This window comes from Orcinus orca, chromosome 15 (assembly GCF_937001465.1).
Source record: "Orcinus orca chromosome 15, mOrcOrc1.1, whole genome shotgun sequence".
In the NCBI taxonomy this organism is placed as follows: Eukaryota; Metazoa; Chordata; class Mammalia; order Artiodactyla; family Delphinidae; genus Orcinus; species Orcinus orca.
Genome location: NC_064573.1, coordinates 23271561 through 23294365, shown reverse-complemented (window position 1 = coordinate 23294365; position 22805 = coordinate 23271561). Strand labels below are relative to the sequence as shown.

Genomic DNA, 22805 nt, shown 5'->3' with positions numbered 1-22805 from the left:
TACTGGGATAATCAAATGATACTAGTATTGATCTGGGAAAAAAAAATGATATGATAGCTCTGAAAAAAAAACTGTAAAAGGAGACCAAAGTGGTGAAATCAGCCCTACCAGATAATAAAATGTCAGGAATCCAGACCCTTGCTCTGCCATCAAAAGGGCAGAAAAACTAGAAAAAAATGTTTGCATCTATATGATGAAAGGCTAGTTTCCTTTACATAAAAATAAGAAAAAGATAAACAGCATAATTCAACAATAAGTGATTTTTACTTTTGTTTTTAAACATTGCTTCAATCATCAAAGTGCAACGCTCTCTGGTAGAGAGTTATTCTGGGTTGGGGGCAGGGAAAGACACTGGATGGAGAGGTCATACTTTCCAGTTATTTTCTGGTCACAGAGTAGCAAAATAACCCCAAATTCCAAGTAGAATGAAAGGGGCACATTACTACAGACTTTTAGAAGTTAAAATAATTATAAGGACATTTTATGAACTACTTTATGTGTTTAAATTAGACAACTTAGATGAAGTGGACAAATTTGTAGAAAAACACAAATTACCAAAACTGACTCAAGAAGAAACAGAACATCTGATTAGACCTAAGTCAGTAAAAATATTAAATTAGCAATAAAAAATAATCTTTCCACAGAGAAAGCCCAGGTGGCATCCCTGGTGAATTCTATTAAACATTTGAGGAAGAAATAATAGCAATCCTTCACAAATCTTTCAGAAAATAAAGGAAGAGGGAATACTCTCCAACTCATTTTATATGGCCGATAATATCTTGATACCAGACCCAGACAACATCACAAGAGACCTAGATGGAAGATACCCAACAGACCAAGATCAACACAGTGACAAAAAAAAAAAATTAGCAAATGAAATGCAGCAACTTAATAAAAAAAAATAAACCATAAACCATGACCAAGTGGCATTTATCCCAGATATGCAAGGTTAGTTAATATCTGAAAATAAATTAATGTAATACACCATATTAATAGAACAAAAGAACAAAAATCACATGTTCAACTCAACAGGCACAGAAAAAGCATTTGATAAGCTCCAACACCTCTTTATATACAGACTCTCAATAAAACAGGAAGAGAAGGGAACATCCTCACCGTGGTAAAGGGCATCTATGAGAAACCTACAGATAACATCATACTTAATGGTTAAAGAATCAGCGTTTTCCCTTAAAACTGGGGACAAGTCAAGAATGTCTATGCTTTCTAATTCTATTCAATATCATACTTGATATTGCACTAACCAGTGCAGTTAAAGAAAGAAAAAGAAACAACAGGCATCCAAATTGGAAAGAAATAAACTGCCTTTATTTGCAAATGACATGATCCTGAATGTAGGAAATCCTACACAATCTCAAAAAAGAAAAAACAAAAAAACCCTACAAGAACTAATAAGTGAGTTTAGCAAGGTCACAGGATACGAGTTCAATATACAAAAATCAGTCACATTGCTATACATTAACAATGAAAAATCCAAAAATGAATTTGAGAAAACAATTCTGTTTGTAATAGCATTGAAGAGAAACACTTAGGAATAAGTTGAACAAAAGAAGCACAAGTCCTGCACACTGAAAACCATAAAATATTGCTTAAAAATTTAAACATGACCTCAGTGGATGGGGAGATAGATCTTCATGGGTTGGAAAACTCATTATTGTTAAGATGGCAGTTCTCCCCAAATTGATCTATAGACACAATGCAATCTCTATCAAAATCTCAGTAGGCATCTTTGTAGAAATTGACAAGATGATCCTAACGATTATATGGAAATTTAAAGAAACTAGAATAGACAAAACAATTTTGGGCGGGAAAAAAAAAGAACAACATTGGATGCCTTACACTACCAATTTCAAGCCTTATTGAAGGCTACGGTGATCATCACTACAGTTTTGTGTTGGTGTAAGGACAGACAAATTAATGGAACAGAGTAGCATGTCTGGAAATGAATCCTTATATTAACGGTCAGTTGATTTTCAACAAAACTTCAATGATAGACTTTTTTTTCTTTTTTTTGTGGCCAAGACTCCCACTCCCACTTTTGGATTAGAGATTAATGTTGGCTACAGGGAGGCTCGAAAGGATCCAAAGGAGGAGCTAGATTCCCAGAGCTGAGGTTAAGAGTGGATGAATGGGTAGAAAGGTTAAAGAAAAAACCTCTCAGAGATTCTAGCAAACAATTTGCTTAAATACATTTTAAACCTTCAGGGAGAATACCAACTGGCCCTGAAAATATTTCCCTAAAGAGTCTGCAACTCTAAAAACTTCTTTTGCAAATGTGGTGCTTGAAAGCAAAAGTATATAAATGTTTATCCCCTTTGACCCAAAAATCCCACTCCAGGGAACCGCATGACTCTAAGGAAACAATTCAAATGAGTGTTGTATAGAAAAATTTGTAATACTGACGAATTTGAAATAAACTCAAAGTCTAATGTTTAATAAATTATAGGAAAAACAGTAGACTATTATGTAGCCATTTGTAAATGTGATAGGTGAAGAAACATGGCAGAGTATTTACAATGTAAAAATGAGTATCCATATAAAAAAAGCCTTGGAGGGAACTTTTCAAAGAAGTAGAAATAATTATAATACTGAACTTTAGGAATATGAACATGTCGATTTCTTTCTACCTTTCTTTTTTAACCAGTATATGCACACATTTTACATAGTGCCCAAGATTCAGGGTGGAAGGGGACTATACGAGGGCATAAACACATACTTCTGTGTGTACATTCTCTACATCGAGAATTATTAGGGGTCATCTTGGAGGCTGGCTACCACACTACCATCACCCCTAACCTGGGATATTGTGATCACTTCTTAACTGAATCCTTGTTTCTTGTCTCCTTGAAGTCTATTCTCTACATGGTAGCCAGTAACCCTCTTACATCGTATCACGTTGCTCCTCTGCTCAAAACCCTATAACAGCTTCCTATAGAAGTAAAAGCCAGTCTTTACCCTGGTTCCAAGGCCTTACATCATCTGGCCCCCACTACCTTTCCAATTAGTCTTCTACCACTCTCTCCTCACTCTACTCCAGCACAAATGCAAAGCCTCATATGCACTAAGCAGACTTCTGCCCCAAGGCCCTTGCACTGGCTCTTTCTTCTGCCTGGGATGTCTTCCCCCCAGACAGCCACATGGCTGGTTCATTCAAATATCAGCTGCTCCAGGAGATCTATTCTATCACATATAAAATAAAATAGCACTCCTGCCACTTCTTGCCTATAGCACTTAACACCTACCTGGTTTCCTCCACTAGGATGTAATCTCCATGAGAGCAAGGGGCTTGCTTTGTTCTTGCTGAAGTCTCAGGATCCAGAATGGTGCTGGCACATGAAAGGCACTCAGTAAACATTTGTTTAATGACTGAATAAGCAGGTTAATGAAAGTGGCTGATAGTCCCAGCTCTTCCTGCAAAAATGCCCTGCTAATATTGTGAATTATGTCTGTGAGAGAGAAGAGAAAGGAGGCAAGAGGAAATGGGCATATTGGCAGATGGATGGAAGAAAGTGAAGCTATTAATAAATGAACAAGAAAGGGAGGCATGGAGATAAATAAGGAAAATAACTATGTGATAGGAAGTAGATCATTCAGATTTGTCAGTCTATGAAATCTCAAAAAGGAACAGTTTAATCTGTAAGAAGAAACTTTCGTGGCATATAATTATGCAAACTCAGTATAAAAGAACAGTTTATCCATGAGTTAAAAGGGATATACAGGCATGCTATAGTTTAAAATAGTAAAAGACTGAGAAAAACTAGGTTGATGTTTATGAAACTATGGTGGAAGTTTATTAGGGCATGCTCTCCGCATGGGATGAATATTTCGGGGCAGCACTTGATGGGTGGACAGGATCTCCTGGATCTTGTCCTGGAAATTCTTCTCTGCTGTCATCCCTGCTTCAAACTCTCGGCGTTCCTCCTCCTTCTCCGCTTCACGGGCCTGCTGTTGGGAGCACATTTGCATCTGAAGTTGCTTCCTGTACTCCTGGGCTAAACTGGAGCGTCTAAGGTATCAGAAATGTCAAAGTATAAAACTGTCAAAGTAAGTATTTGGATTTATGTAGACCATTACACTTAAAATGTAATTTTTAAAGTCAAATTAAAATTCCCATTAAAATCAGGGTGAGTGGGGAAGAAATAGATGAAAAATTTAATAATGTGTTTATTACCCAATAATAATTAAGACAACCTTAGAACAAATTGATTTTAGCGAGGGAATGTTTCTTCTTCTTTCAAAATATTGGCTGCTATGTGGAGAGAGCCCTTGGCCTCTCTCCATCCCCTCTCACTCCCCTCCAAGGAAGAAGGTAAAATGGAACAAGTTGTTCTGCCTATTTCTTGTCCGCTTTCTGTATCAAAGGGGGCATATTCTCCCTGCAGGGGAGGCCTGCAGTGGTCTGGCACTGCTGGTGACTGGGTGGGTTGCTGGTGACCGGGTGGGTAAGTTTGACTCATTCTGTTCAGTATTAACTAGATGATTTCCTCCATATATAAGCCACAGTTAAAAATATATAAGCCACATTTTAAAATTTATAGTGATTTTTTTTACTGTGGTAAAAAACACATAATGTAAAATTTACCATCTTAACCATTTTTAAGTGTACAGTTCAGTAGTGTTAAGTATATTCACATTGTTGTGAAGCAGATCTCCAGAACTTTTCGTCTTGCAAATCTGAAACTCTATATCCATTAAACAACAACTCTTTTTTGTCCCCTCCCACCAGCCCTCGGTAACCACCATTCTACTTGCTGTCTTTATGAATTTGCCTATTCTAGGTACCTCAAGTAAGTGAGATCATACAGCATCTGTCTTTTTGTGACTGGTTTATTTTACTTAGCACGTCCTCAAGGTTCATCCATGCTGTAGTATCTGACAGGATTTCCTTCCGTTTTAAAGCTGAATAATATTCAACTGTATGTACATACCACACTTTGTTTATCCATTCACCTGTTAATGGATATTTGGGTTATTTCCACCTTGGCTACTGTGAATAGTGCTGCTATGAACACAAGTATACAACATCTCTTTAAGGTCCTGCTTTCATTTATTTTGGATTTATACCCAGAAGTGGGATTACTGGATCATATGGTATTTCTATTTTTAATTTTTTGAGGAAACTTCATATTGTTTTCCATAGCAGTTTTACCATTTTACAATCTATAAGCCACATTATTAATATAAGACTTTATCAGAAATAGAGATTACAGCATGCATACGCCTCTGTGTGGCAGATTCCATTTTCCAAAGACTGCCACAGTGATATCGCCCCCTCTCATATGCTCTTCTGCAATGTGGACCTCTACTCCCCTATCAAGAGGTGGAGCTTATTTCTCCATCCCACTGAATCTAGATGGGCCCCATGGCTGCTTTTTTTTTTTTTTTTTGCGGTACGTGGGCCTCTCACTGCCGTGGCCTCCCGTTACGGAGCACAGGCTCCGGACACGCAGGCTCAGCGGCCATGGCTCACGGGTCCAGCCGCTCCGCGGCATGTGGGATCCTCCCGGACCAGGGCACGAACCCGTGTCCCCTGCATCGGCAGGCGGACTCCCAACCACTGCGCCACTGGCTGCTTTTTATGGCCAACAGAATATGACAGAAATGATGCTATAGCAGTCCTAGATGTAGTCCTTAATTGGCCTGGCAGCTTGCTCTTCCTGTCTCTTGGAATGCTTGCTGTTGGAACTATCCCTCTCAAAACCAGCTACCACACTGTAAGAACCCCAAGCCACATGGAGAGGCCATGTGTAGGTGTTCCGGCTGGTAATACCAGATGAGATCCCCAGGCACAGTCAGTACATGCTACAAGCTATATGAATAGGTATCTTAGGTGTGCATTCCAGCTGAGCCTTCTCATGAATGTAGCCCCAGCCAGCATCTGACTTGAACCACATGAGAGACCCCAAGCAAGAACCACCCAGCTGAGCCTTGTCAACCACAGAATCATGAGACATAATCATAACTCACTTTAAACCACAAATTTGGGGGTGTGTTGTTATACACCAGTAGGTAACTGTAATACCTTCTGCTCACACTACTTTTCTTATTTCTCAGTTGACTCAAAAGTTGGGCAGGGGCTTAGGACCTGCACAGAAGGGGAGAGGCAGCACGTTGAAAGGAGGGCCTCTGGAGTGTGGAGGTCCAGAAGTTTGGAGATGCAGAAACTGAGGCATGGAAAATAAAATAGGCTGCCCAAGTTTGCACAGCTGCTGTGTGGCTAACAGGGTCTTGGTGCTCCTGCCAGGTGTGCGGCCTGAACCTCTGAGGTGGGAGAGCCAAGTTCAGGACATTGGTCCAGCAGAGACCTCCTGGCCCCACGTAATATCAATTGGCGAGAGCTCTCCCAGAGATCTCCGTCTCAACGCTAAGACCCAGCTCCATTCAATGACCAGCAACCTCAAGGGCTGGACACCCAATGCCAAACAACTAGCAAGACAGGAACACAACCCCACCCATTAGTAGAGAGGCTGCCTAAAATCATAGTAAGGTTACAAACACCCCAAAACACACCATCGGATGCAGTCCTGCCCACCAGAAAGACAAGATGCAGGCTCATCAACCAGAACACAGGCACCAACCCCTCCACCAGGAGGCCTACAACCCACTGAACCAACCTTAGCCACTGCGGACAGACACCAAAAACAATGGGAACTACGAACCTGCAGCCTGTGAAAAGGAGACCCCAAACACAGTAAGTTAAGCAAAATGAGAAGACAGAGAAATACACAGCAGATGAAGGAGCAAGGAAAAAACCCACCCGACCAAAACAATGAACAGAAAATAGGCAGTCTACCTGAAAAAGAATTCAGAGTAATGATAATAAAGATGATCCAAAATCTTGGAAATAGAAGGAGAAAATACAAGAAACATTTAAGAAGGACCTAGAAGAACTAAAGACCAAACAAACAATGATGAACAACACAATAAATGAAATTAAAAATTCTCTAGAAGGAATCAATAGCAGAAGAACGGATAAGTGACCTGGAAGATAAAATACTGGAAATAACTACTGCAGAGCAGAATAAAGAAAAAAGAATGAAAAGAATTGAGGACAGTCTCAGAGATCTCTGGGACAACATTAAATGCACCAACATTTGAATTATAGGGGTCCCAGAAGAAGAAGACAAAAAGAAAGGGACTGAGAGAATATTTGAAGAGATTATAGTTGAAAACTACCCTAACATGGGAAAGGAAATAGCCAATCAAGTCCAGGAAGCACAAAGAGTCCGATAGAGAATAATTCCAAGGAGAAACATGCCAAGACACATATTAATCAAACTATCAAAAATTAAATACAAAGAAAAAATATTAAAAGCAGCAAGGGAAAAGTAACAAATAACATACAAGGGAATCCCCATAAGGTTAACACCTGATCTTTCAGCAGAAACTCTGCAAGCCAGAAGGGAGTGGCAGGACATATTTAAAGTGATGAAAGGGAAAAACCTACAACCAAGATTACTCTATCCAGCAAGGATCTCATTCAGATTCGACAGAGAAAATAAAACCTTTACAGACAAGAAAAACCTAAGAGAATTCAGCACCACCAAACCAGCTTTACAACAAATGCTAAAGGAACTTCCCTAGGCAGAAAACACAAGAGAAGGAAAAGACCTACAATAACAAACCCAAAACAATTAACAAAATGGTAATAGGAACATACATATCAATAACTACCTAAAATGTAAATGGATTAAATGCTCCAACCAAAAGACATAGATTGGCTGAATGGATACAGAAACAAGACCCATATATATGCTGTCTACAAGAGACCCACTTCAGACCTAGGGACACATACAGACTGAAAGTGAGGGGATGGATAAAGATATTCCATGAAAATGAAAATCAAAAGAAAGCTGGATTAGCAAGTCTTATTATCAGAAAATATAGACTTTAAAATAAAGACTATTACAAGAGACAAAGAAGGACACTACATAATGATTAAGGGATCAAACCAAGAAGAAGATATAACAATTTTAAGTATTTATGTACCCAACATAGGAGCACCTCAATACATAAGGCAAATACTAACCGCCATAAAAGGGGAAATCAACAGTAACACAAGCAAAGTAGGTGACTTTAACACCCCACTTTCACTAAAGGACAGATCATCCAAAATGAAAATAAAAAAGGAAACACAAGCATGAAATGATACATTAAACAAGATGGACTTAATTGATATTTATACGACACTCCATCCAAAAACAACAGAATACACTTTCTTCTCAAGTGCTCATGGAACATTCTCTAGGACAGATCATATCTTGGGACACAAATCAGCTTTGGTAAATTAAAAAACTTGAAATCTTGTCAAGAATCTTTTCTGACCACACACTATGAGACTAGATATCAATTACAGGAAAAAATCTGTAAAAGATACAAACACATGGAGACCAAAGAATACACTACTTAATAACCAAGAGATCACTGAAGAAATCAAAGAGGTAATCAAAAAATACCTAGAGACAAATGACAATGAAAACACGATGACCCAAAACCTATGGGATGCAGCAAAAGCAGTTCTAAGAGGGAAGTTTAGAGCAATACAATCCTACCTCAAGAAACAAGAAACATCTCAAATAAACAACGTAAACTTACACCTAAAACAATCAGAGAAAAAAGAACAAAAAAACCCAAAGGTAGCAGAAGGAAAGAAATCATAAACGTCAGATCAGAAATAAATGAAAAAGAAATGAAGGAACGATAGCAAAGATCAATAAAACTAAAAGCTGGTTCTTTGAGAAGATAAAGAAAATTGATAAACCATTAGCCAGACTCATCAAGATAAAAAGGGAGAAGACTCAAATCAACAGAATTAGAAAGGAAAAAGGAGAAGTAACAACTGACACTGCAGAAATACAAAGGATCATGAGAGATTACTACAAGCAACCATATGCGGATAATATGGACAACCTGGAAGAAATGGACACATTCGTAGAAAAGCACAACCTTCTGAGACTGAACCAGGAGGAAATAGAAAATCTAAACAGACCAATCACAAGCACTGAAATTGAAACTGTGATTAAAAATCTTCCAACAAACAAAAGTCCAGTACCAGATGGCTTCACAGGCAAATTCTATCAAACATTTAGAGAAGAGCTAACACTTATCCTTCTCAAACTCTTCCAAATATAGCAGAGGGAGGAACACTCCCATACTTATTCTAAGGGCCACCATCACCCTGATACCAAAACCAGACAAAGATGTCACAAAGAAAGAAAACTACAGGCCAATATCACTGATGAACATAGATGCAAAAATCCTCAACAAAATACTAGTAAACAGAATCCAACAGCACATTAAAAGGATCATACATCATGATCAAGTGGAGCTTATCCCAGGAATGCAAGGATTCTTCAATATACGCAAATCAATCAATGTGATACACCATATTAACAAACTGAAGGAGAAAATTCATATGATCCTCTCAATAGATGCAGAATAAACTTTGACAAAATCCAACATCCATTTATGATAAAAACCCTCCAGAAACTAGGCATAGAGGGAACTTACCTCAACATAATAAAGGTCATATATGACAAACCCACAGCCAACACAGTTCTCAATGGTGAAAAACTGAAAGCATTTCCTCCAAGATCAGGAACAAGACAAGTTTGCCCACTCTCACCACTATTATTCAACATTGTTTTGGAAGTTTTAGCCACAGCAATCAGAGAAGAAAAAGAAATTAAAGGAATCCAAATCGGAAAAGAAGTAAAGCTGTCACTGTTTGCAGATGACATGATACTATACATAGAGAATCCTAAAGATGCTACCAGAAAACTACTAGCGCTAATCAATGAATTTGGTAAAGCAGCAGGATACAAAATTAATGCACAGAAATCTCTTGCAATCCTATACACTAGTGATGAAAAAGCGGAAAGAGAAATTAAGGAAACACTCCCATTTACCACTGCAACAAAAGAATAAAATATCTAGGAATAAACCTACCTAAGGAGACAAAAGACCTGTATACAGAAAACTATAAGACACTGATGAAAGAAATTAAAGATGATACAAACAGGTGGAGAGATATACCATGTTCTTGGATTGGAAGAATCAATATTGTGCAAATGACTCTACTACCCAAAGCAATATACAGATTCAATGCAATCCCTATTAAAGTACCACTGACATTTTCACAGCACTAGAACAAAATATTTCACAATTTGTATGGAAACACAAAAGACCCCAAATAGCCAAAGCAATCTTGTAAAGAAAAATGGAGCTGCAGGAATCAGGCTCCCTGACTTCAGACTATACTACAAAGCTACAGTAATCAAGACAATATGGTACTGGCAAAAAAACAGAAATATAGATCAATGGAACAGGATGGAAAGCCCAGAGATAAACACATGCACATATGGTCACCTTATTTTTGGTAAAGGAGGCAAGAATATACAGTGGAGAAAAGACAGCCTCTTCAAGAAGTGGTGCTGGGAAATCTAGACAGCTACATGTAAAAGAATGAAATTAGAACACTCCCTAACACTATTCACAAAAATAAACTCAAAATGGATTAAAGACCTAAATGTAAGGCCAGACACTGTCAAACTCTTAGAGGAAAACATAGGCAGAACACTCTATGACATAAATCACAGCAAGATCCTTTTTGACCCACCTCCTAGAGAAATGGAAATAGAAACAAAAATAAACAAATGGGACCTAATGAAACTTAAAAGCTTTTGCACAGCAAACGAAAACATAAACAAGACGAACGGACAGCCCTCACAATGGGAGAAAATATTTGCAAATGAAGTAACTGACAAAAGATTAACCTCTAAAATTTACAAGCAGCTCATGCAACTCAATATCAAAGAAACAAACAACCCAATCCAAAAATGGGCAGAAGACCTAAATAGACCTTTCTCCAAAGAAGATATACAGATTGCCAACAAACACATGAAAGGATGCTCAACATCACTAATTATTAGAGACATGCAAACCAAAACTACAATGAGGTATCACCTCACACCAGTCAGAATGGCCATCACCAAAATATCTACAAACAATAAATGCTGGAGAAGGTATGGAGAAAAGGGAACCCTCTTGCACTGTTGGTGGGAATGTAAATTGATAGAGCCACTATGGAGAACAGTATGGAGGTTCCTTAAAAAACTAAAAATAGAACTACCATACGATCCAGCAATCCTACTACTGGGCATATACCCTGAGAAAACCATAATTCAAAAAGAGTCATGTACCAAAATGTTCACTGCAGCTCTATTTACAATAGCCAGGACATGGACGCAACCTCAGTGTCCATCGACAGATGAATGGATAAAGAAGATGTGGCACATATATACAATGGAATATTACTCAGCCATAAAAAGAAAAGAAATTGAGTTATTTGTAGTGAGGTGTATGGACGTAGAGTCTGTCATACAGAGTGAAGTAAGTCAGAAAGAGAAAGACAAATACCGTATGCTAACACATATATATGGAATCTAAGAAAAAAAAATGTCATGAAGAACCTAGGGGTAACACAGGAATAAAGACACAGACCTACTAGAGAATGGACTTGAGGATATGGGGAGGGGGAAGGGTAAGCTGTGACAAAGCGAGAAATAGGCATGGACATATATACACTACCAAATGTAAGGTAGATAGCTAGTGGGAAGCAGCCGCATAGCACAGGGAGATCAGCTCGGTGCTTTGTGAGTGCCTGGAGGGGTGGGGTAGGGAGGGTGGGAGGGAGGGAGATGCAAGAGCGAAGATATATGGGAACATATGCATATGTATAACTGATTCACTTTGTTATAAAGCAGAAACTAACACACCATTGTAAAGCAATTATACTCCAATAAAGATGTAAAAAAAAAAACAAATACCATATGCTAACACAAGATATGGAATCTAAAAAAAAAAAGGCGGGCGGGGAAAGGGGGGGGTTCTGAAGAAACTAGGGGCAGGACAGGAATAAAGACACAGACGTAGAGAATGGACTTGAGGACACAGGGAGGGGGAAGGGTAAGCTGGGATGAAGTGAGAGAGTGGACTGGACATATATACACTAGCAAATGTAAAATAGATAGCTAGTGGGAAGCAGCCGCATAGCACAGGGAGATCAGCTCCGTGCTATGTGACCACCTAGAGGGGTGGGATAGGGAGGGTGGGAGGGAGACGCAAGAGGGAGGAGATATGGGGATGTGTGTTTATATATAGCTGGTTCACTTTGTTATACAGCAGAAACTAACACACCATTGTAAAGCGATTATACTCCAATAAAGGTGTTAAAAAAAAAAACAGGACACTGGGTTAAATTTGAATTTCAGATTAAAAAATATATATTTACATATATTATAAATATATTTAATATTTTATAAACCTAAATAAATACATTCTGAAGCAAAACTGAAAAAAGAGAAAATAGACTCATGTACCACAATGTTCATTGCAGCACTATTTGCAATAGCCAGGACATGGAAGCAACCTAAGTGTCCATCGACAGATGAATGGATAAAGAAGTTGTGGCACATATATACAATGGAATATTACTCAGCCATAAAAAGAAACGAAATTGAGTTATTTGTAGTGACGTGGATGGACCCAGAGTCTGTCATACAGAGTGAAGTAGAACCTAGGGGCAGGACAGGAATAAAGATGCAGACGTAGAGAATGGACTTGAGGACACTGGGAGGGGGAAGGGTAAGCTGGGATGAAGTGAGAGAGTGGCATGGACATATATACACTACGAAATGTAAAACAGGTAGTGGGAAGCAGCCGCATAGCACAGGGAGATCAGCTAGGTGCTCTGTGAGCACCTAGAGGGGTGGGATACGGAGGGTGGGGGGGAGACGCAAGAGGGAGGGGACATGGGGATATATGTATACGTAGAGCGGATTCACTTTATGATATAGCAGAAAGTAACACACCATTGGAAAGCAATTATACTCCAATAAAGATGTTAAAATAAGAAAAAAATAAAAGTTGGGCAGGGAAGAGAGTTGTTATTCATTAAATTCCCTTCACATCTCCAACAACAGACTTTTCAAAAGTGAGAAGGAAGGACCTCCAGAGCAGAACAAGTAGAGGAAGTCAGTAGGGTCGGCCAGATATTGTTGGTAGTGCCCCCAAAGTAACAATAGGCTCAGGTATATAAACCATACTCTTCCTATAAAGAAGAGAGCTTATTTCTATGCACCAAATATGGGTGAGCCGGGGAACAGGCCCTAGGGACAGGGAGGGTGACCAGCAATTAGAGGAGCCAGGTCCTCTTTCTCCACCACACTGGTCACCTGAATTGGGTGTCATAGTCATCAGTGGGAAGGGACTGCTATGATCTGTGAAAGGCTGCAAGGAGGCATCAGCCAATTTTCTCTACCTGAGCCTGATTATGGTGATCAGAGGGACACTTGCCCGAGGAGGGAAGTGGTACATCTCAAAGCACCCAGAGCACTTCAGTTTTCCAGCTCAGCGAGGCTACAAAAAATCTTCCTGGGACATTTGCATGGAATCATAACCCCATAAGCCATTTCTGTTAATCTAACTAATTAGGTCATGCTGTATTTCCGGGTTTATTTCATGGGGGAAAAAACTTATTTCATTATGATTTAGGGTTGGTGCCTACTTTATAAAAAATGTTTCTAATTTGTTTTATTTTTTAAGATGTTTATCTAGTTTAATACCTAATGTGTATAATCAGAATTACACAATGTACAGAATTTAATTTTACCAAAATGGTTGTTGCTTATTTTTATATGAAATTTTATAAACTGAATTGAGCTTTTAGGACAAACGTAAGACTGATGTAAAATAACATCAATAATACGTGAATTACGGCACATTGTCTTCTATGCTAAAAATCTCCTATTTTTGGTTAGTTAGTAATAATAAAGAAAACAAAATCATACCTTGTAAAATCCTCCTTCTCTTCACGGTTAAGCTCTTTAAGACCTTCATTTATGCATTCCTGTTCCATAGCACGTTCTTCCTGTTCTTTTGCTTTTCGTTGCACTAAGAAAGACAAAAGTAATTTTTGCTGAATGACTTTTTTTTTTTTGCGGTACGCGGGCCTCTCACTGCTGTGGCCTCTCGCGTTGCGGAGCACAGGCTCCGGACGCCCAGGCTCAGCGGGCCACGGCTCATGGGACCAGCCGCTCCGCGGCATGTGGGATCTTCCCAGACCGGGGCATGAACCCCCCTCCCCTGCATTGGCAGGCGGACTCTCAACCACTGCGCCACCAGGGAAGCCCGCTGAATGACTTTTTCAGAAAAGACTTGCTGACATCTTTCGGGGCATCAATGCCATATTGTCTTTAGAAAGGCAGAGCTTAGAATCACTGGGCTGGATCTTAGCTTAATAAGGTAGAAGTAGTCATCTCCTTTAAGGAAAGAATAGGGTTTAGATTCATAAGTGCTGCAATCTACAGAGATTTTCTCTTAATCATTTGTCATTGAAATCTATGATCAGCCTTTTTCATACCAGATTACCACTGTTTGAACACTTCTCACCTTTCTCTTCTTGAGGACAAACAGTTCTATTGCCATTTATATTAATAGGGGACTTTATTTATTACAAAATAAGTATTGGAAAAACAGTATGTAAGTCTCTTATAAATTAAATAAGGAAAACTTAAACAACCCAGTAGGTAAAAAAATGACAGAACAGAGTTCACAAAAGAATAAATAAAACCAGGCAATATACATCTAAAATGTACATATCTTTGGTCCCAAATCCATTTACAGGAATTTATCTTAATCATATATGAGCCAAAAAACCTATGTACAGAGACAGTAACCTCCAATGCTAACACAGGAGGAAAAAGATTCAAAACAAGCTGAAGGTCCATTAGCTGTGTTTAGGTAAAATAAATTATGGTCCATTTTTATAATGGATTTCTAGGCAGCATTACAAATCTTACAACTGAAGAAAAATAACCTGGAAAAATGTTAATGATAAGTGGGAAATGCAGGCTGTAAAAAAATATATACAACAAGATCCTAATTGGTGAGGGGAAATGACATATATAATAAAAAATACTAGAAAGGAAATACAGGAAGTTGTGAACAGTAGCTATTCCTGGGTGGTGCATTATGGTTGATTTTATTTCCTTGTTTATAAATGGTTCCAAATACTTAAATTTTCCATGTTTTCTCAATATATTCTAAAATATTTATCATGGGACAATACAGAAATCATTTTATCATAGAAGCTTTCTTCTCATTTCTTAAAACTCCATCTAATACTGGCTTAACAATTTTCAACTGCCATTATAATTCCTGGAGTGGAGAATTAACCAGTGGAACCAAGATGAGCTTTCTCTTGCAAAGACAGCTAGTGTGAAGTCCATAGTACCCTACTAGTAAATGTTTACATCTGGGTATAGAAATCCTCTCAACAAATATTTCCTTCTGTGACCAAGCACTGAAGCTGAGGGAATTCAGTGGTATGCTAAGAGATGTGAACAAGCAATGGTGAGAACCCCAGAAAGAAGATTTATTATGAATAGAGGAACACAGAGGGCCTCTCAAGGAATGAGATATTTGAGCTGGCCTTGAAGGATGTCCAGGATTTCTCAAGATCAAAAGTATCATAGGGAGAGAAAACTACACAAGCAAAGGCATGCAAGTATGGATGTATGGAGACAACTGCAGAAAGATATTCAAGTATTCAATTAGGTAAGGTCCCTGCAAAGCAGCGATCTTGCCTTAATCCTTTTTACATTCTTCATAGTATTTCACACATAATACTTATTTAATAAATATTTTGGTTGCTACTTAAATTGAATTAAGGCCCAAATATAATATAATTATAATTAATTTCCTTACACTTTTCTTGAACTTGCAGTTTTCTTGTACACATGACCTCATTCAAAAGTTGTTTTCTTGCCTCCTTTTTAAGTCTCAGCTCCTTGTCCTTCTCAGCAATCTTCTTTTCCTTCTCTTTCTCTAACATTCTGTCCAGTTCTTTCTCCTGAGCTTTTTCTTCCTCACGCCGCTGTGCCAAGTACTGATGATATATCTTCTGTTCTCTTATCATATCTTCCTACATAACATAAAAATTACCTCATGTTGTTAAAACTTTTAGGTGCAATAATGATATAGAGGATAAGTTTTAAAATAATCTTTTAGAGCTACAATTCCAATATTTCAGAATTACATACTGAAACATTTACAGATATTGTAAAATATTATTTCTAGGGTTTACTTAAAAATGTTCGGGGTGGGGCTTCCCTGGTGGCGCAGTGGTTAAGAATCCGCCTACCAATGCAGGGGACATGGGTTCGATCCCTGGTCCGGGAAGATCCCACATGCCGCGGAGCAACTAAGCCCATGCGCCACAGATATGGAGCCTGTGCTCTAGAGCCCGCAAGCCACAACTACTGAGCCCACATGCCACAACTACTGAAGCCCACGCGCCTCGAGCCTGTGCTCCGCAACAAGAGAAGCCACTGCAATGAGAAACTCGCACGCCACAACAAAGAGTAGCCCCCGCTTGCTGCAACTAGAGAAAGCCCACGTGCAGCAAAGAAGACCCAATGTAGCCAAAAATAAATAAATAAATTTATTAAAAAAAAAATTCGGGTGACAGTGGAAAATGGGTGGGAGGGACAGATGAAACAAGAATAGCTATTGGTTGATGGTTGTTGAAGTTAGGAAATTGATGCATGGGGGTTCATTGTACTATTCTTTGCAACTGTTTGAAATGTTTTATAACACATTTTTGAACAGTTCAAATAGTAATTCAAATACTTTCTCAAAGAAGTTCCCAAATAATTTTCAATTATACAACTTTATTTTAATTTAGGTAGATGAAATATCAACCTGATAAAATAAGTCGCTACTATTATTACAGCACTGTCTTTGACTAGAAGATGAGTTAGTTGATAATTTACAACAGCAAATGTCAATCTTAGTTACACTTTGAAATCACCTGGGGAGCTTTAAAAAGTGCTAAGTCTCACCCCTCGAGATTCCTATCTAATGGATAGCTTTTAAGTTCCCCAGGTGATTTGACTGTGCAGCTAAGGCTGTGAACTAGGCTTTATAACACAGGTAATTTCAGTTGCCTTCTGTCTTTCATGGTATTATATTTGTGCTGTTCGATCCAATCTGTGATCTCTTTTGAGAATATCACAGATTTGAGGTAGAACTAGCAAGATCTGACGGTGTAGCTGCACCCTCAGAATGGCTTGTATACATAGTTTCATACTTTGGGGAATAATTTAACAAAAGAAGTGCAAACCTTATACTCTGAAAACTAAGAAGTATTACTGAAAAAAATTAAAGAAGACCTAAATAAATGGAAAGATATCCGATGTTCATGGATCAGAAGACAATATTGTTAAAATGGCAATTATCCCCAAATTGGTCTATAAATTCAAAATAATCCCTATCAAAATCCCAGTTGGTTTCTTTGCAGAAATTGACAAGCTGATCCTAAATTCAAATGGAAATTCAAGGGAGCTGGAATAGCCAAAACAATTTGAAAATGAAGAACAAAGTTGGAAAATTCACATTTCCTGATTTCAAACTTACTACAAATCTATAGTGATCAAGACATGATATTGGCCTAGGAATGGATATATAGATTAATGGAATAGAACCGAGAGTCCAAAATAAACCCTCACATTTACTGTCAATTGATTTTTGACATAGTGCCAAGACAATTCAATAGAGGAAAAATAGTCTCTTCAACAAATGGTGCTGGGACAACTGGATATCCACATGCAAAAGAATGAAGTTAGGCCTCTACCTCATACCATATACAAAAGTTAACTCAAAATGGATCAAAGGCAGGTACTTCTCTGGCAGTCCAGTGGTTAAGACTTCACCTTACCATGCAGGGGGTGTGGGTTCAATCCCTGGTCAGGGAGCTAAGATCCCACATGCCTCGCGGCCAAAAAACCAAAACATAAAACAGAAATAATATTGTAACAAATTCAATCAAGACTTTAAAAATGCTCCACATCAAAAAAATCTTTAAAAAAAATGGATCAAAGGCCTAAATGTAAGAGCTAAAACTATAAAACTTTAAGAAGAAAACAGGACATCTTCATGACCTTGGGGTAATAAGAGTGTTTTAGATATGACACCAAAAAGCACAAGCAACAACAGAAAATATAGATAAATTTTACTTCATAAAAATTTAAAACTCTTGTACTTCAAGGGACTCCATCAAGAGTGAAAAGGCAACCCACAGAATGAGAAAAATATTTACAGATCACTTATGTGATAAGGGATTTGTGTCTAGAACATAAAAAGAGCTCCTACAACTCAATAATAAAAAGACAAGCCAGTTAAAAACTGGGCAAATAACTTGAATATACTTCTTAAGACTTCAGTAGCCTTTAGATAGATTACTCCAAGGAAGATATATAAATGGCCAATATGCACAGAAAAAGAGGCTCAACGTTATTACTCATTAGGGAAATGCAAATGAAAACCACAGTGACATACTACTTTAGACAAACTAGGATGGTTAAAATAAAAAAGACAGACAATAACAAATGTTAACAAGCATGTGGAAAAATCAGAACCCTCCTAAGTATGTGAGAATGTAGAACAGTGAAGCCACTTTGAAAAACAATTTGGTGATCACTCACAAGCTTAAACATAGAGTCAGTAATTCTACTCCTAGGTATATGCCCAAGAGAAACAAAAATATATGTCCAAACAAAAATTCACATATGAATGTTCACATTAGCATTATTCATAATAGCAAAAAAGTAGAAACAACTCAAATGCCCATCAACTGACAAATGTATGAACAAAATGTGGTATATCCATACACTTACATACTATTCAGCCGTATAAAGGCATAAACTACTCATACAGGTTACAACATGGATAAGCCTGGAAAACATTATGCTGAGTGAAAGAAGCCAGTCAGAAGATCCCATAATATATGATTTCATTCACATGAAAGTCCAGAATAGGGAATCAATAGAGACAGACTATTAGTAGTTGCTTAGGATTGGGGGTGGAGGGAGGGGAAGAGGGTAAGTGGGATAATAAAAATGTTCTAAAATCAACTGTGGTGATGGTTGCACTAAAATCCATTGAAGTGTACACTTTAAATGGGTGAATTGTATGTTTTATGAATGATACCTTAATGGAGCTGTTAAGAAATTAATAAAAAAATATCCAATTGAGAAGAAAAAGCTCAATAGCAAAAATAGTAAGAAAGAAAGAAAGAGAAAGAAAGAAAGGGAAAAATCAAATAAGCAATCCAATCAGAAAATGGGCAAAAGATATCAGAAGACATTTGGTTGAAGAGGATATACAGATGGCAAATAAGCACATTAAAAGTTGGTCAGGGCTTCCCTGGTGGCGCAGTGGTTGAGAGTCCGCCTGCTGATGCAGGGGACGTGGGTTCGTGCCCCGGTCCGGGAAGATCCCACATGCCGTGGAGCGGCTGGGCCCGTGAGCCATGGCCGCTGAGCCTGCGCGTCTGGAGCCTGTGCTCCGCAGTGGGAGAGGCCACAACAGTGAGAGGCCCGCGTACCGCAAAAAAAAAAAAAAAAAAAAGTTGGTCAACATCATTAGCTATTATGGAAATGCAAATTGAAAACACAATGAGATTGGCTGGAGGCTCAGTGTGGACTGCTCTGAGTTAAAAACTCTAAGGGGACCCAATCATCCAGGGGGACCCCACACTTTTGTGAGTTTTACCTCCTGTAAACTCACAAAACCTTACCTCAGGTTCTACAGTAAATATCAGAGAAAAATCCCCTCATGCTTATGGCAAGGGGAGGGGAAAATGAACCATTCTGAAATACACCAGAGCATTCTATTCTTCTTAATAAGGTTTGGCCTCAGGAGAAAGTATTTAACCAGAGCCTAACCTGCTGGGGTTTTATCAAAGCCTCACTGACCTGGGGGAAGGGAAATACCCAACTCTGGGCAACCTCTAGCCTTCCATGTGGGAAAAGGGAAACACCATAATTGAGGCTTCCAATGACCAGGGAGAGTCCAAACCCAAAGGCACTAGCCCTAAAGGTATAGAAAGAGAATCCCTTCCCCTGTTTACTTGGATTTTTAACGCTTGGCACTGAGATCACCCTTCTACTGTGGTTATTACCACAAAGGTTCAAAGCCAATGGAAAACACTAGATGAGGCCTGACTCCCTCTCTGTAAGACTGGTATGGGTCAATGGATCTATCACTTCTTTGAACAGAGCAACCCAGATGACCTAGATTTCACCTCCAATCCTGAAGAGGCCCTAATTGGCCCCAAATCCAGATAATTCTTCTTACAGGGAGTCCCCCCCCCAAATTACAAGGCCATGTTCCTCCACTTTGTGAGGGGTTCAACCTGGCAGAGGCTCGGCACGGCCACTGAGGCCTCACTGTTAAAATGGAAATAGCACCTTCAGAAAAGGGCTAAATCTGATATCAAGGGTCTTTCCAAATTACAGGAAAGTGGTTTCCCCATGCCCAGCCCCTTGCTCACTGACATTGAGGTGCAACTAGTGGCACCCTCATGCCAGCCCATCTAGTAGTTTGGGGAGGCCCTTCCTTGCAAACAAAATCTGACATGGAAAGGGAGTTGGTATTCTTCACCATTGGCAGCACCACCATTGTACACATAGGCCATGGCACATCCCTAGTATAGGACAGCTTTCTTGACTCGGTCCAACTGGCAGAGTTAGAGGCAGTGTACCTTGATCTACGACAGATCATAAAAATGAGATTTCTAAGGGCACATATTTTTCCCTCACTCCTGGGAGGTAGCCAATGGATTCACAGTCTAGTCTGGACAATGGCAAAAGGATAATTTCATGATTCAGGGAAAGCCCATCTGGGGTGCCTCCATTTGGAAAGAAATAGCCAACTCACACATGCCGATTAGGGTCACTCGTCTCTGCACACACACACACACACACACACACACACACAGCAAACACCAGAAGCATATAGTAACATTACAGACTCATCTAAATTACATGTATGAGCCCCCTCCTGGAGTACCAAAAGCGACCCTGGACACAACTATTCCTCAGTGCCATACCCACTAGCAGAGTGGGCCCATATTATATCAGGCCATAGGGGAGTGACAGCACTTACTGATTGGGCATACAGGTGTATGCCCTTTACTCCAGCTCTAGCCAAAGTGGTGGTAGATAATTGCTTCCTTTGCTCCCGAACAAAACTCTGGAAAGATGCTTGGTGGGGACACATGCCCCAAGCGACAGACTCTACTTCAGATGGCATACGGAGTTTATCAGGCTGCTGTTGCCCTCCATGAGATCTAATAGGTATGCAAACACCATCATCCATACCTTCACTGGATGTCTGCTGGCTGCTTCCCATTATGTGACCTCCTTCTTAATCAAGTATGTGCTCATCCCCTTTGCCCCACCAAGAGTAGATTCAGATCAAGGTACCCATTTCACCTCCCAAGTTGTTCCGTCATGGGCTCTAGAATACGGAATCTTGTGGAATTCTACTTAGCTTACCAGCCTCAAGCAGCTGGACTTACAGAAAGACACAATGGCCTACACATAGATATACTCCTCAAGCTCTTATACACTGTGTTGTCCCCCAAATGGACAGAAATTTGGCCCCAGGCTCTAATACTACTTAATTCCCAGCTTCATGTCTCTAAACACCACCACACGTACTACCAGTCTCCTCCAAAGACTCCCCTGTTAGTACTAAAAGGGAACCTCCAATCCTTTGACATTAGAGAGGATGCCACTCACATCCACTCACCAGGTGAATACTCCCCTTACCATTCTGATTATTCCATTTTCTCTCTGTCTTCCACACGCCGGCAACCCAGTCAAGGGCAGATTGTGCAATATGATCCTCTTATAATTGAAAGCCCGAGAGGACAAATCCCTACCAAATTCCTTAGAATCATGATTATACAGATTTTATTGACCCAGAAGATGACTCAGTATCAGTCACGAATCTAGGGCCACCAGCTACGACTCATTATTTGGGTTATAAAGGCTGGTTAATTAAAACAAATTCATCACAAATTTTGCTGGAGATTGAAATTATAGCTCCAGGACCCACTAGCTGAACTGTGTGGATCTAAGAGAGAGGAAAAGTGGCCCTCAACCTAGTGGTTGTCAACCACATTAGGAAATGAAATCCAAAAAGGATCCTGGGATCTAGCAGCCTCTATCAGCAGATGTGGGCTGGGTCCCTACCTAACCTTAGATGAAGAGGTAAATGAGCTCATGCTCCAAAGCAACTATACCCCACCTTTGGTCAGTATCCAGATTGCTGGCCCCAAAGGAGGCCTCTGCAAGTCAGTCAAATGTAAATGATCTTAGATGTGCCTATTACTCTCACTGTGTACAGCATGGATAATAGGATTACCAGTAGACCCCTCAGGCCTAACCATGTCTCAGGAGATACGCTGGAACAAAACCAGCCAGGGGCACAACTGGATAGCAGAGCACCAGGTGCTGGCAGGCCCTGTTAGAAGAGTTTCTGCCAGTTTGCCAGCAGGCATGGATTCTGACCCAGAGTTCACCTCCCTCTACATTAAATGGTGCCAGTAGAAGCGATGCTTAAGTGAGTCACTCCCTTTTATACCATGCCTCAAATTATATCCCAGGCAGAATGGCCATCTCAATGTAACCAAATCAGACTCCTCTGGCTGGCAAGTTCATGCTCTAATGTATAGTTTTAATGGGGTGATCTCTGGATTACAAAGCTGTCATCCACAAAATGTCCCTAGGACTAGCCTATCATTGTGCCCAGAATCTATACACATTGTGGTTAGAGTCCCCACAAAGCTTGGTCATGGACACCAAGTGTTCCTTTGCAAGGTATGCCCCTGATGACCCTGTGGAGTTCACTGAATCTGCTCAACTAGTAGTAGAGCG

At 39.5% G+C, this 22805-nt stretch overlaps 1 protein-coding gene across 1 annotated transcript in view; it reads right to left on the bottom strand.

The window, feature by feature from the left end:
- Positions 1 to 1304: 1304 nt before the first annotated feature.
- The window catches only part of CFAP53 (cilia and flagella associated protein 53), a 70714-nt gene continuing 49213 nt past the window's right edge, over positions 1305 to 22805 (bottom strand). The window contains exons 6-8 of the mRNA XM_004266087.4: positions 15787 to 16003; positions 13869 to 13971; positions 1305 to 4024 (exon numbers count right to left, since the gene is read on the bottom strand). Coding sequence (XP_004266135.3) covers positions 3796 to 4024; positions 13869 to 13971; positions 15787 to 16003 — 549 coding nt within the window. The 3' untranslated portion in view covers positions 1305 to 3795. The remainder of the gene's footprint in view (positions 4025 to 13868; positions 13972 to 15786; positions 16004 to 22805) is intronic.